The sequence below is a fragment of the Equus caballus genome, chromosome 8, assembly GCF_041296265.1.
Source record: "Equus caballus isolate H_3958 breed thoroughbred chromosome 8, TB-T2T, whole genome shotgun sequence".
Lineage (NCBI taxonomy): Eukaryota > Metazoa > Chordata > Mammalia > Perissodactyla > Equidae > Equus > Equus caballus.
In genome coordinates, this window is record NC_091691.1 from 25113738 (window position 1) to 25128823 (window position 15086).

Here is a 15086-nt window from a genome sequence, read left to right on the forward strand (position 1 = left end):
TTATTTTGAAATAATTTTAAATGTACGGAAAAGTTGCAAGAATAGTATAAAAGAATTCCTGTATATCCTTCACCCAGCTCTAACAGTTTTTAGCATTTGCCATATTTGCTTCATCACTCTTGCTATGATATATGTACTCATAATATTTTTATGAACCATTTGAGAGTAAATTGCATGTGCCATGCCCCTTTACCCCTTAATATTAAGTATATTTTTCCTAAGAGCAAGGCTTTTCTTTTACTTAGCCATAGTATAATTATCAAATCATATAATCTAATGTTGATACAATACAAATATAGACTTGGATCTATGGTCTATGTTACAATTTAACCAATTATCCCAATAATGTTCTTTATAGCAATTTTTCGCCTGTGACCAGGATCTGGTCCAGAATTATGCATTGCATTTATTTGTTGTGTCTCTAACCTCTTTTAATCTGGAATAGTTTTATCCCTTTTCCTAGTCTTTCATGATATTGACATTTTTGAAGTATACAGGCCAGTTATTTTATAAGCTGCCCCTCAATTTGGGTTTGTCTAATGTTTCCCCATGATAAGGTTCGAAGTATGTGTTTTTGGCTAGAATACTACCTAAGTGACGTTGTGTCCTTCTCAGGGTATGACATTTGGAGGCACATGATGTCTATTTGCCCTCATAGGTGATATTAATCTAGATAACTTAGTCAAGATGTTGTGCATTTCTCTAATACGTAGTTACTATATTTCCTTTTAAATTATTATGAGAGATACTTTGAAACAATATAATATCCTACTCCTCTTCAAACTCGTCCCTCCACCCCACGTATACCCTGATTTAGCACCTATCAATGGTTCTTTCTTGAATCTATTTGAACTGTGATGGACATTGACATTTTTGAAGAGTCAGGCCAATTGGTTTGTAAAATGCCTCATTCTGGGTTTGCTAATGTTTCTTATGATTAGATTCAGGTTGTGTATTTTTGGCAACAATAGTGTATAGGTGATGTGTTCTTTACAATATATCACTTCAGGAGGTACATAATGTCAGTTTTTTAAGAAATATTATCATTAACATCTAAATTTATGATAGGATTCAGCAATCCAAATGCAGAATTTTCTACACTGTTTCTTCTGAATTTTCAGCTAGAACTTAATTTGGGAGATTGTATAATTCCTTTATCCACCTAGGCAGATATCCTTGAAAAAATCTATTTCTAAACAAATAGTATAACTAACATGAAATTAGGTTTTTAATTAGTAGTTTTAATATGACTTGGCATTCAGTTTAACAGATTTTTTTTTAAGTATTTACCAAGGGCACGGATTGTGCTTCGGTGTAAACAGAGAAGTTAGAAGCATATCTAGACCACGTGGAATCTGTGGTTGACTCAGAAACCAGCATGTTTTAACTTATACATAAATATGGAGCACTAAACTGAACGTTCCACGAGGCCAGGAACTGTGTCTATGCAAAGCACCCAGCAAGTGCTTTGTAAGTCCCAATAAGTATACTGAATTAATGAATGAGTCATTTAAAATTCTTGGAGTCCTTTCCTTTTAAAAATCACCCAAGGAATGTAAGCTTCTGGGGGACAGGAGTATTTGTTTTGTTCTCGCAGGCAGCCCAGGTACCCAGAATCGTCCCTGGCACAGAGGAAGTACTCGGTAAACATTTGTTGACTGAATGAATGAAAGTAAACCCGTATTTTAAGCAAAAATCTTTTCATAAAGTAATGAGTTACATTGTAATTTCTTGTATGTAAACATACTTAATTTTTTACATTTTTCATCTAGTAGATTTTCATAAGCTTACATAGTCAACAAACTTTCTTAAGTTTTTGAAATTTTTTTCACTTTTTCAAAGAAACCATCAGAATTATTTGAACTTCAAGAAGATGAAGCACTACAAAGGTACTCTTCCTTTACTTACATTTGTCTATATCTTGATGCCTAGTAGGAATCTTACCAATAAATTTGTAAGAGTTGGTTTTAAAAGATTTTCTTGATATAATTTGGATTAGAGCCTCTGAGAAGAATCAGTTCATTGGTATATGGCTGTGAATATGTATAAGTATCTCCAATGGAGTAAAAAAATACAGCCAAGATCCAGAATTTTTGAACCCTCAACGAGTTCCTACTAATGTTGAGGGCTCCTAGAACATGTTTAGCAGAGAATGCTTCTGGAGCAAAGGAAAACTCTTTCACTAGCTGGGACTCTCGCCCCAGATCTCTGTGTTCTCTCTGGACCCGATGAGCTGGGCTGGTGCAGATATGGGCCACCAGAATTCCTTTTCCTTTCTAACCTAAGACAGACCAGAAAGGCACATAGGTTTCGTCTACTGTGCTAAATCTGATTGGTCATGGCTTGCTCTCCTGAGAAGACTGTATCTGGGCTCAAATCAAAAAGAATGTGGTAATCCATTAATGATGCTTGGCATAGGCATGGGAGAGGGAGTGCTGACACACATGCCAGCTTTTGCCGTTCCTGGCCTAGACAAAAAGTGGTCAGGTCACCTGTGAAGCCCTCCACCCTGTACGAGTCCTGGAGATCTGATAGTGAGAAAGGCTGTGGAAAGACAAACTCAAGAATTTCTCCCAGTTTGGGCAGAGCTGGTCTACCATCCACTCCATGCCCTCTTCCTGTGGACACTCACCTTGTCCTTGCTTAGTCCTTTAAGGGCAGACGCACCTTTGTCTAAGCAAGAGGCAGCTCCTAGAGTGCCTAACTGAACCAGCATCCTGGAAAATCTTAGAGGGAAAGAGTTCAGAGAGAGAGAAAAATCTTAAGAAGGAAGTCCCAAAAGAACACTTAATGCCAGTTTTGTAACTTCCTGCCTTTTCCCACTGAAAGCTCCATGCCATCCATCTGCCCTCACCCTCTAGTACGCCCAATCTTATCTTGCCCTTCTTGAGGAGGAGCCTGTCAGCCCTGAGTCTGGAGGTTGAAATGTGCCACTAACAAGGTTCCGTGAACTAGAGCACACAATTTTCCACGTGTAGTGTTCAGTGTACTTTGCTTCTATGGTTTGTATTAATTGCTTTTTTTTAAAAATTTTTTTTTATTGGCACCTGAGCTAACATCTGTTGCCAATCTTTTTTTTTCCCTTCCTCTTCTCTCCAAAGTCCCCCAGAAAATAGTTAAATATTCTAATCATCCTTCTGGTTGTGCTGTGTGGGATGCCACCTCAACATGGCTTGATGAGCGGTGTCATGTCCACACCCAGGATCCGAACTGGCAAAACCCTGGGCCGCCAGAACGGAACACAGAAACTTAACCACTCGGCCAGGGGGCTGGCCCCTATATTAATTTCTTAAACAGGGAATTTAAATTATCAGAGATTGGCTGGTCATTTTATAGGAGAGAAGACTGAGGCATTTATTGTATTTATTATCTTCTTTAGCTATGTAGATTAAACCTCTTTTAAAGGAGAAGGTAAAAATGTCCTTGACCCACAACTCTTCAGGCCTATGTTTGAGGTGTCAAATGACTTTTCCTATGGACAATAAACAGGTCTATTGTTTATTGTTTTGGTAATCTATGACTAAATTAAAATCTAAATGTAATTAAAATTTTTTTTCCAGAGTCCTGTATCTCCTTCTGTCTCGTCCGATTGATTACAGTTCAAGAATGCTGTTTGTATTTGCAACATCAGCTACAACTGTAAGCCCTAGAAACTTAGAACTCATCTTGGCATCTCAGCTTAATATTTTTTCTTGCATGTTTTCCGTGCTTGATTTTGTTAACAGATGATTACGATAATGGTCACTTACATACTTACTCAAAGTGTCTTATCTTGTTAATGAGGATTGTGCTATCTGTCTGCTCCATTTAGCTCTGGCTTCCGTAACATCCTGCAAACTGAATGGTGGACCTACTGAGAGTTCCCACGGGTTGTCTGCATTCACAGTTGTTAACTCCCTGCTCAGGCAACATTCCTAATAGCAGGAGGCCAAACCAACTGGCTGCGAGAGAAGCCTCCAGCCTGGCCTCGAGCCCTGCATGACGGGGCCTCCTCCAGACGTGCCACCGCCCCCACCTCAACTCTAGCTAGAGGAATGGTGTGGGTAGAAGGAAGAAAAGGGGAAAGTCTGAGATACTGACTGGGTGTCCTTGACAGCAAGAGGGGAGAAATCCCTTTTTTGCTTACGTATTAGTTTATCTGATAGTCATTCTTTAAAAATGGTGCTCCATGAAAAGTGGCTAGTTCAGCTCAGAACTCAGTTGAATAAGTGCTTTTCCCTGAAAAAACCATCATACTGCAGTATGCTTGACATGTACTATCCCATTTTGTCACAAGAACATTAATGAATACATTTTTAATTAATATTAGTATATATTCAGATGTGAATTCATATTAATGTATTCAAGAGTTGAGTTTTAATAAAATTAATTTTTACTGCTTCATCAAGAACCCTCTTAAGTGGAGGTCATCTTTTGTTTTCAATACTGCAAACGCATGGTTATGAAGAATACAGTGGCTGCTGTGACACTTGGGTGTTCTGCCTTGATTTGAGCCAGTACTTTCACCCACCTGTGCTTTTGCACCAGCAGTGCAAATATCGACAGAGTGTAAAAGGCAAATTACATGTTAATATTATCAAAGTCCTTTTGACCCTTTCCCTCCTGAAAGAGTCTGAGGAACACTCCCCAGGAGTCCCTGGACCACACTTTGAGAACCACTGCTCTACGCTGTGGACTCCCTAAGGGCACAGATTGACTTTCATGTTTTTTCAAATGATATTGCTTATGTTGCCTAAGTTGAACCTCATTTACCCAACTACAACATGCAGGTCTGCAACTCTCCAAACATTTTTCGGTTTTACAGACGTTAGGTATGCGTCAGTTAACTTTTGCTCACAGAACACGAGCTCTTCAGTGTCTCCTCTATTTGGCTGACAAGGAAACTATAGAATCTCTCTTCAAAAAACCCATCGAAGAAGTGAAGTAAGTAGGATTTTTTAAATTGTATTAAGAAATAGGAAATATCTCCCTTTTTTTTTTTTTGAGGAAGTTAGCTCTGAGCTAACATCCACCAGCAATCTTCCTCTTTTTTTGCTGGTGAAGATTGGCCCTGAGCTGACATCCGTGCCCATCTTCCTCTACTTTATATGTGGAATGCTTGCCACAGCATAGCTTGACAAGTGGTGCATAGATCTGCACCCAGGATCCGAATCAGCAAACCCTGGGCTGCTGAAGCGGAGCATGTGAACTTAACTGCTGCATCACCAGGCCAGCCCCCAAATCACTTTTTAGTAATATAACTTTTATGGCCCCTTAGTTCGTAAGAGTGCCTTAGAATAGCTGTGTAAGCGTAGCTTGACGTTTTGTCCTTGACATTTTGGCAAAGGGGGAATAGGACTTTGAGAACATCTTGTTTCCCTGGTTTCTTTGAGACATTTAGAAGCTGAAAGTTTTCTTCATCTTGCTAAAATGGATTTCTCTCTAATATTATATTCAGTGAATATATTTAGAAGCCTAAAATAGACATTTATAAACAAACTGGTGTACTATTTCCATATGGTGGCTTTTATTTTAAATGTATATGTGGCCTATGAGAATGATCCCCATAAATGCCTGTTTTCCAGATCTTATTTGAAATGTATAACTTTTATGGCATCATTTGAGACTTTGAATATCCCCATCACATATGAATTATTTTGCAACAGTCCTAAAGAAGGAATGATTAAGGGTCTGTGGAAAAATCACAGCCACGAAGCCACGGTATGTACACCGAGTCATCGGATGATGGGGGCTTGCATCTTCTCAGATGCTGTTGTATTCACTCCGTTCCCTGTGACCACTCAGATTCCTGGAAGACAAAAACAGAGAAACTGTATTCCTCAGCAAGTCTACTGTTGGGAACCCTTTTCTGCTTTCTCTTTCCTATGGGAATTTAGTCTCTGAGGCAATTCGAGCCCAGGGCGGGAAGGATATTGGGGCCAACAGGCAAACTGTTTTTGTACAGAAGGAAGCAAGGGGAAAAAGTCTGAGATGCTGTTTGTGAGTCCATGACAGCAAGAAAGAAAAAAAGTAATCTCTGTTTTTTCTTTCATTAGAGAGATGGGGGCCTTCACTATTAGGCAATAGATACCCCTAGATTATAAGCGTATTTTCTATTCACCTACCGCACCTTTTCCAAAGATGGTTTGATTTACTGGTGTCTGAAGCAGTATGTGTATATATACATATATGCTTGTGTTTTTTCTTTTGCTCCAGGCGGTAAGATTGGTGACCGAGCTTTGTTTAGAATACAAAATCTATGACCTGCAGCTTTGGAATGGACTCTTGCAAAAGCTTCTCGGCTTCAGTATGGTAAGTAAGACTCAGTGCCCTAGACTGCAGTATATTTTAAAGCTTTTGCACAGCATCTCCTAGACATTTTACATTGATAGTTGTTACTGAACAGATGTGTGCTGAAAAGACATTCACTCTCCCTGGGTTCATGCCAAACTTAAAGACTTTGGTGTTAGGCCAGAGAAAGTGCAAACTCAAAGTGACATAAATTGCACTGGAAACAAATGGAAGGTGCCTTGGCCTTTTTTGATATTTGTGAATTTGTCAGTGGTGGTTCTCATGGCAGATAAATTTTACTGATAATTCCTTTTAAAACTTTAAGAATCTGATGTTTCATGTTGAAATTTTTCTTTTTGGTGATCTTCACAACTTCTTATTTTATTTTTTCATAGATTCCTTATCTAAGGAAGGTTTTAACAGCAATTTCTAGTATCCATTCTTTATGGCAGGTATGTAGTTTTTTAAAGTAAGTTTTATTGAAGTTAATCTTTATGCTCACTGGCCTTGTGACTTCCGAGTGCATCGGATTAAGTAATTGCCTCCTCCGTAAAGAACAAAACTGATGTTCCCTTAAAGTGGTGCCTGGACCCAGAATATTCGGCTTGATCTCACCTCCTCTAAGACTTCACTTCCCCACTTCTCCAGCCCTCACGAATCACATCTTCGTTTATGTTCTCAAAACACCTCGGCTCTACTATAACATTTATCATGGTATAATTTATTCTAATTACATTTTCAGCTGCCTCTCTTAGACTTTGAAGATCTTTAACGTCAGAGACCGTGTCTTATTTATCTTTCTAAATTTCACAGTTATGCACACACATAATCATTATACTATATAACATAGGAATATATAATTTATTCTTAGTTTAATAAATTAGAACAATATAGAAATATGCTAAGTAAAACTTGAAAATTCTCCTTTACCATTTCCCTTTATAATTATCTCCCCAGAAATAACTACTGTTTATAATTTCTTGTGTTTTCTTCTGGAGCTTTTCTATTATCATTGTGAGCATATGTGTGTGTCTGTATGTGCATGTATTTGTGTGTATATATTCATTTTTGTACACATAAATGCGATCACATTCTAGACAAAGTGTTTTTTTCACATAACAGTGGTGTCTTGGAGATTATTCCATATCAGTACATAGACATCTGTTTTATTTTGTTTTTTAATTTTTTTGTAGTATGCTCCGTCCCTACAAAGCCTCCCAGGGCTTTACTCAGTGACTGCCATCACTTTCCTTTTCTTTTTCTTTGTTTTTTTTGCAAGGGAAGATTCACCCTAAGCTAACATTTGTTGCCGATCATCCTCCTTTTTTCTTATTTTCCTCTCCCAAAGACCCAGTACATAGTTGTGTGTAGTTGTAAGTTCTGGTTCTTCTATGTGAGCCCCCACCACAGCATGGCTACTGACAGACAAATGGTGTAGTGCACCACGCCTGGAAACCAAACCCAGGCTGCCTAAGCGGAGCACACCGAACTTTAACTGCTAGGCCATCAGGGCTGGCTCTATTTTATTTTGTTTTTTTAGTTGAGATGTAATCCACGTGTAAAATTTATCCTAAGGTGTACAATTGGTGGGGTTTTTTTTGCTGAGGAAGATTCACCCTGAGCTAACATCTATGCCAGTGTTTCTCTACTTTGTATGTGGGTCGCTGCCACAGCATGGCCGCCGACGAGTGCTGTAGGTCTGCATCTGGGAACCAAACCCAGGCTGCCAAAACGGAGCACACCAAACTTAACCACTGGCCACAGATTTTTTTAGTATATTCACAAAGTTGTGCCAACATCACTTCTATCTAATTCTAGAACATTTTCTTCACCCCAAAAATATATCCCATGTCTCTTAGCAGTCCTTCCCCATCCCTACCCCTCCAGCCCCTGGCAACCACTAATCTACTTTCTGTCTCTATGCATTGTCTATACTGGACATTTCATATCAATGTAGTCATGTAATATGTGGTCTTTTGTGCTTCCTTCACTTCGTATAATGTTCTCAAGGTTCATCTGCATTGTAGCATGTATCAGTGCTTCGTTCTTTTTTGTTGCTGAATAATGTTCCATTGTATGGATATACCACATTTTGTTTATCCATTCATCAATTGATGGATATTTGGATTGTTTCCACTTTTTGGTTATTATGAATAATGGTGTTCTATGAACCTTTGCATACAAACTGGATAAAAACACATGTGGATATGTGTTTTTGTTTCTCTTGAGTATATACCTAGGAGTGGAATTGTTGGGTGTTATAACTCTATGTTTAACCTTTTGAGGTATCTCATCATTTTTAACTCTTAATTATTCTCCATAATATGGAGTAAAATGTACCATAACTTATTTAACTACTCCCCTATTGATAGAAATTTTTGTTGTTGTCTTATTCAGTTTTTGGAATTCTCTCTCTTGTCTTCTTACCCCTTTCCTATGATCCTAGCACAATGTCTGGCTCAAAATGGACTTAGTATAAATTTTGTTTTCTAATTTAGGTTCTGACACTTTCTACCAAATGAAACAATAATGAATCAGCCAGAATTGTAAAATAAGATCCTGAAATTTACAGTCATGAAGAAAATTATCCTGGAATCTTAATCATCTTTTTTTTTTTGAGGAAGATTAGCCCTGAGCTAACTGCTGCCAATCCTCCTCTTTTCGCTGAGGAAGACTAGCCCTGAGCTAACATCCATGCCCATCTTCCTCTACTTTATATGTGGGACGCCCACCACAGCATGGCGTGCCAAGCAGTGCCATGTCCGCACCCGGGATTTGAACCAGTGAACCCCGGGCCGCCGAAGCACAATGTGTGCACTTAACCGCAGCACCACCGGGCCGGCCCCTAGAATCTTAATCATCTTGAACAGGGAGATATCAATTTGTGGTTTTGGTCTTAACATCCAGAATGTAAGGTCTAAGTATATGATTTTGTGACTGCAAAATGAAGAGAGCTTGTAATATCCCAGACATGAATTCTTTAATCCACTGTTTCCACAGGTCCCCTACTTCAGCAAAGCTTGGCAGCGTGTGGTTCAGATCCCACTGCTTTCAGGTATTTCTCTCTCCTCTGAAACACTGACAACAGCATTTTGTAGTTGTGTGTGTATATATGTTATTGCTGTTTTTTATTTTTAGCCTCTTGTCCGTTAAGCTCCAGTCAGTTATCAGATTGTTGTGAGAGTCTCATCGCTGTTCTAGAGTAAGTAAGACATTTGTTTTCCTGCCAAAAACATCAAATGTGTTGCTTATAAAATTTTTTCCAATAAACATCTCTTATGCGTAATTTCTTTTTCTTGGAAAGTTAAGCATACTGCTTGTTTTTAAAATAAAATATCTCTATTATTTTTACAATGTCTACTTTTCACATGCAGTGCAACTAGCAAACTGATATTCAATAAGCGGTCTCTAAAATTAGTACCCAATTTTAAGGTAAGGATAGAGTACATTTTTTTTTTTTTTTGGTCTTTTATTTTTTTTTAATTTTTTTATTTATTTATTTTTTTATTAATGTTATGATAGATTACAACCTTGTGAGATTTCAGTTGTACATTTTTGTTAGTCATGTTGTGGGTACACCACCTCCCCCTCTGTGCCCTCCCCCCACCCCCCCTTTTCCCTGGTAACCACCGATCAGATCTCCTTATCAATATACTAACTTCCACCTATGAGTGGAGTCATATAGAGTTCGTCTTTCTCTGACTGGCTTATTTCGCTTAACATAATACCCTTGAGGTCCATCCACGTTGTTGTGAATGGGCCAATTTTGTCTTTTTTTTATGGCTGAGTAGTATTCCATTGTGTATATATACCACAAGGATAGAGTACATTTTGTGACTACCTAAATCATACAGCATTGTCTCAGATTTTGAGTCTTCTGAGAATTTGTCTTTAGGCGTTTGTCAGCTTTCAGGCATAATCATAGCAGCAACCAGTGGCCTATGTTCTTGTAGGTAGATTCTTTTGTTCCATGAAGAATGCCGTAGAAGACTTGAGTTACTCATTACTAAGCATATGTTATGCACCAACACTTTAATGTTTAAAATTATTGAAAGCATAGACGGGTAACAACTGTGGAAAACTAGAAAAGCCAGTATAATCTAGTGAATCTGACAGGTTATTAACTAATTAATGTGCTCTCTTGAAGATGTCCAGTTTCAGATGATCTCGACATGATTGGAGTTGCCAGGCAATATGTGCAGTTAGAGCTTCCTGCTTTTGCATTGGCCTGTCTAATGCTTATGCCCCACTCGGAAAAAAGACACCAGCAAATTAAGGTATCTTGCAAATTATTCCTCTGGGCTGCCAAAGAAATGGAAGGTCTCATATAACATGTCCCCTGCAAATGGCTGCGTTTTCTTTTTACCAGACCTCTAAAGCATGAGTACATCCATATGGGTGGGGCGGGAGGTTTGTGTGGAGGTTTAGCAGGAGATAAAACTGAAAGATAAAGGTCTATCTGAGGGATGCCTTAAGAAGAATTTGGACTCTATTCTGTTCTCTTTTTTTGGATAAGGAAGATTGGCCCTGAGCTAACATCTGTTGCCGATCTTCCTCTTTTTGCTTGAGGAATATTGTCCCTGAGCTAACGTCTGTGCCAATCTTCCTCTACTTTGTATGTGGGACGCTGCCACAGCATGGCTTGATGAGCAATGTGTATGTTGGCTGCCTGGATCTGAACCCGTGAACCCCAGGCTGCCGAAACTGAGCACAAGAACTTAACCACTATGTCACTGGGCTGGCCCCTGGACTTTATTCTTTATCAGTGGGGAACAATAAATTTTCTTGGAAGAATACAGTGAAATGATCAGACAGTAGAAGGAATAATCCATGTGGGCTTGATGAAAGGAGAGAGGTGGCCAGAAGGGAAACTCTGGGAAGCAATTGCGTTGGAGTCGGATTTTATCTCACTGCATGCCTACACAATGACCTTGTGGATAGGCAAGGAAAGCTCGAGGGGATGAGTCCTCAGACTAGGGTGGTGGCGATGAAAGTGAACTAGAAGGAGAAGGCAGCCTGACGCAGTGACTGGGTGTGGAGACAAAAGTGAGGGGACAGTCAGGTTGTGTGTGGGCATCTAACAAAGGGAGCCACGAGCATTCTGAGGACAGAACTTTTAAAGATAACCCTCCTTCCCTTTGTAATCTAGAACAAATAGAACAAAGCATTTGGAAATATTTTACCCTTAGTTCCCCACAGGTAGATAAGCCAATAGAAAGAGATCTATATAAATGAACATGTATATTTTTACTTTGTCATTAAGTCTATTCATTGCATTTTTTTCAAAGCCATCTGAGCGTCTTTGACCTTGTTCTTTTTTGCCTATTCATAAACTCATCCATTGATGATTTTTAAAGTTTTAATATTTAAATAGATCCCTTTTGGCACTTAGAATCACCAAATGCTTGCTAAACAGCTCTTGCTGTTGGAATAGGTATTTGTAAAATGCCTTTCTTCTTATATCAATAATTTTTTATCTGAAAGAGGTGTTTTTTCCTATAATAGAAATTCTTTAAGATATTTCAATTTTAAAAATGTAAACCTTTTCTATTTGACAGAAATTAATATTAATAATACTTATCCATTAATTTCATTTCGATTTTTCCTCTAGAATTTCCTGGGCTCGTGCAATCCTCAGATCATTTTACAGCAGTTAGAAGAACATATGAGTACTGGCCAGTTGGCAGGATTTTCACATCAAGTAAGAGTCAATTTCATCTCTTTGTTGCTATGAAAACCCTGATATTAGAAGGTAATAATTTTCCCCAAATCAAGATTAAGCTAAAAACTACTGTCTCTATCTGTTTGTTGTTCCTTTTTATTTATTTCTTTACTGTCTACCAAAATGGGCCAAAGCTGTCCCCCTCCCCCACCCCTCAAAAAAGGCACTTAGCGTCAGTGCAATGATAGTTTAACTTCTGATTGTCAGAAATGTTTCAGTATTGAATAAGGACTTGGAATTTCACACATTTTTAATTTAATGATACCTGTCATTCTGTAGATTAGAAATCTGATTCTGAATAATGTCATAAATAAGAAGGACTTTGGGATTTTGGCAAAGACAAAATACTTTCAAATGTTGAAATTGCACACGATGAATACCAACAACATCACTGACCTAGTAAACTATTTGGCAAATGAGTTAAGGTAAGTTAATTAAAAAAAAAAATTATAGAATTTCCTTAAAATTTGTCTTTCTTTTGGAAGAAAATATCAAACAATGGTAGAGCTATTTGGTTGTGATGAAAGGCTCCGAATATTAAGCAGCAGCGTTACCATTCATACCCAGAGGTTAGCCCTCTCGTAACCAGATCCCATGCAACATGAACTTGGAATGAAACAATTAAACAAGCTGTCTGAACCCCCAAAATAGGTGTTTTCAGTCTTTCTCTAAAACTCTAAATTATGAGTTTATTCCTTTGACACTTGCTCAAAGAACTAAAGGCTTTATATAACATAATTTTTGCTAAGCTTCGTTACCTAATTTACCAGCAGCCACAAGTTTAGAAACAATAAGCTTCTTAGAATAGGATGGAGAGCAGATTTGGAAAGTAAAAAGGAAAATGGAGAGATGGGCTGACACTGAAGAAGGGAAAGCTCACTCAAGATTGAAATATTTTGGGGGGCTGGCCCCATGGCCAAGTGGTTAAGTTTACACGCTCCGCTTCAGCAGCCCGGGGTTTCCCTGGTTCAGATCCTGGGTACAGACATGGCGCCGCTCATCAGGCCATGCTGAGCTGGCGTCCCACACAGCATAAGCAGAAGGGCCTACAAATAGAATATACAACTATGTAGTGGGGGGCTTTGGGGAGAAGAAGAAGGAAAAAAAAAAAGAAAAAGAAGAAGATTGGCAACAGATATTAGCTCAGCTGCCAATCTTTAAAAAAAAAAAAATTTTTTTTACTGGGTTCTCCCCACATTTGGTCTGACTGTGCTGATTGCTTGGGAGGTGTCCCTTTCTCATTGTCACGCCATGAATTTCTTTCTGCTTGTTTATCACTTGTGATCCAGCCATAACTACATATTGTCATTTATGAACAAGTATTATTTTCTGAGGTATAATCGATATATATAATCTGCACAAATTTCAAGTAAGCAATTTGATGAACTTTGACATATGTATACACCTGTGAAGCCATCACCACAATCAAGATAATGAACATATCTGTCATCCCCAAAAATTTCCCCACGCCCCTCTTTTTCTTTCTGATTCCATAGTTTAGATGAAGCTTCAGTCTTTATAACTGAATATGCAAAGCATCGTGGGAAACCTGTACCTCCAGACGCTGCTCCCTGTGAAATTCTGAAGGTAAGGCTGACCCATAGTTCCTTGGGTCCTAACCTGACGCCGTTTTTATTTCTAGGGTCTTGGAATTGACCTGACTTATTCTGATGTTCTGGAGATAAATGTATTTTTATGTGTGACCACATATATTTTTATATTTTACTTTTTGTATAAGAGAGTCCTAGACCAGAAATCCGGAGGCCAGGGTTCTGGTCTCAGCTCTGCGCTGAGGCAGTGTGGCCTCAGGCCGAGTCGCTAAGCCTATGCAGGCTTCAGTTTTTATATTTGGACCATATGGTCTCTTAGGAGCTTTCCAATGTTATGATTCTTCATAAAGTCTTGTTTTTCATATTAAAGCAACTGAAAGACTAAATTTCAAAAGGCAGTAATTAATGCCATGCTTGGGTATTAACTGCTTTTATTTCTTCTTTTTTAATTACCTAACACATATATTCATTATGGAAAAAAGAGAAATTTGTAAGAGCAAAACAAAAACTAATCTCTTAAAATCACACTACCCAGAGATGGGGTCACTGTTAACATTTTGGTGTACATCTTTCCAAATGTTTTCGTGTGTAAAATATGCATGTAAATTACTTTTACTCCTATTCTGAACTTAAATATAAGATAAGAATTTTTACTTTGATCATATTTTGGTAGTTTTAGTATACCTAACAAAGTCATTATGGGTTTTTTCCTCTTTTGGTCCAGGTCAGGCATATTAAAAATAAGCCTAGTTTTGTTAACTTCCATTAATAACTTCCTTTATTCACTTCCAGGCTGTTCTGCTCAATGGCATAAGGTTACTTTTTTCAAAAAGGGAGGATATTGGTTCAGGGGACAAATTTGTAGCCCTTAAAATGTGTTTGTTTTTCTCCAGTCATATCCATTTAAAATGCCAAATAATTTTATGTATAGATTTTTAACAATATAGTTAAGTCTTAGGTTCTATAGTTTATTGGACCATTTTCTATTTAAAAAACTAGATGACACTCATAAAAATGCTGTGTGTTTCTCACCATTTAGATGTTTCTTAGTGGCTCATAGTGGCTCATCAGACCTTTTCTCAAGAACGAGAGGAGAAGAAGATAGAACAGGAGGAAGTTTGGAGTCATCTATTAACTGAACATATTTATTACGGTTTTAAAATTGTGCAATGTATGTGTTATAGCTAGTGTCAAATGTCCCACAAGTAATAACCAAGATGCTTAATAATAGCATAATTGTCGCATAAAGAACTCATGTCCTGAATTAATCAATCTTTTCTTTGCCTGTTCCTTGTATAACCTATACGAACTATCAATATTTTGCACCATACATGAAAGAAACAAAATGCAAAAATATTTTACTCCTCTCACAAGAAAAACAACTACTTACATCCTATTTCTTCCACATATGTAAATAAGAATAACAGTCTTTTGGGGGGCCGGCCTGGTGGCATAGTGGTTAAGTTCACACACTCCACTTTGGCGACCCCGGATTCGCAGGTTCTGATCTTGGGCACGGACCTACACACTGCTCGTCAAGCCAT

At 38.1% G+C, this 15086-nt stretch overlaps 1 protein-coding gene across 1 annotated transcript in view; it reads left to right on the forward strand.

Annotated features, from left to right (window-relative positions):
* Positions 1-14810, forward strand: part of KNTC1 (kinetochore associated 1) — a 73807-nt gene extending 58997 nt beyond the window's left edge. The window contains exons 52-64 of the mRNA XM_023647239.2: positions 1843-1889; positions 3561-3639; positions 4805-4923; positions 5565-5700; positions 6196-6291; positions 6666-6722; positions 9271-9325; positions 9409-9472; positions 10418-10547; positions 11882-11971; positions 12272-12417; positions 13489-13579; positions 14582-14810. Coding sequence (XP_023503007.1) covers positions 1843-1889; positions 3561-3639; positions 4805-4923; positions 5565-5700; positions 6196-6291; positions 6666-6722; positions 9271-9325; positions 9409-9472; positions 10418-10547; positions 11882-11971; positions 12272-12417; positions 13489-13579; positions 14582-14602 — 1131 coding nt within the window. The 3' untranslated portion in view covers positions 14603-14810. The remainder of the gene's footprint in view (positions 1-1842; positions 1890-3560; positions 3640-4804; positions 4924-5564; positions 5701-6195; positions 6292-6665; positions 6723-9270; positions 9326-9408; positions 9473-10417; positions 10548-11881; positions 11972-12271; positions 12418-13488; positions 13580-14581) is intronic.
* Positions 14811-15086: the final 276 nt, after the last annotated feature.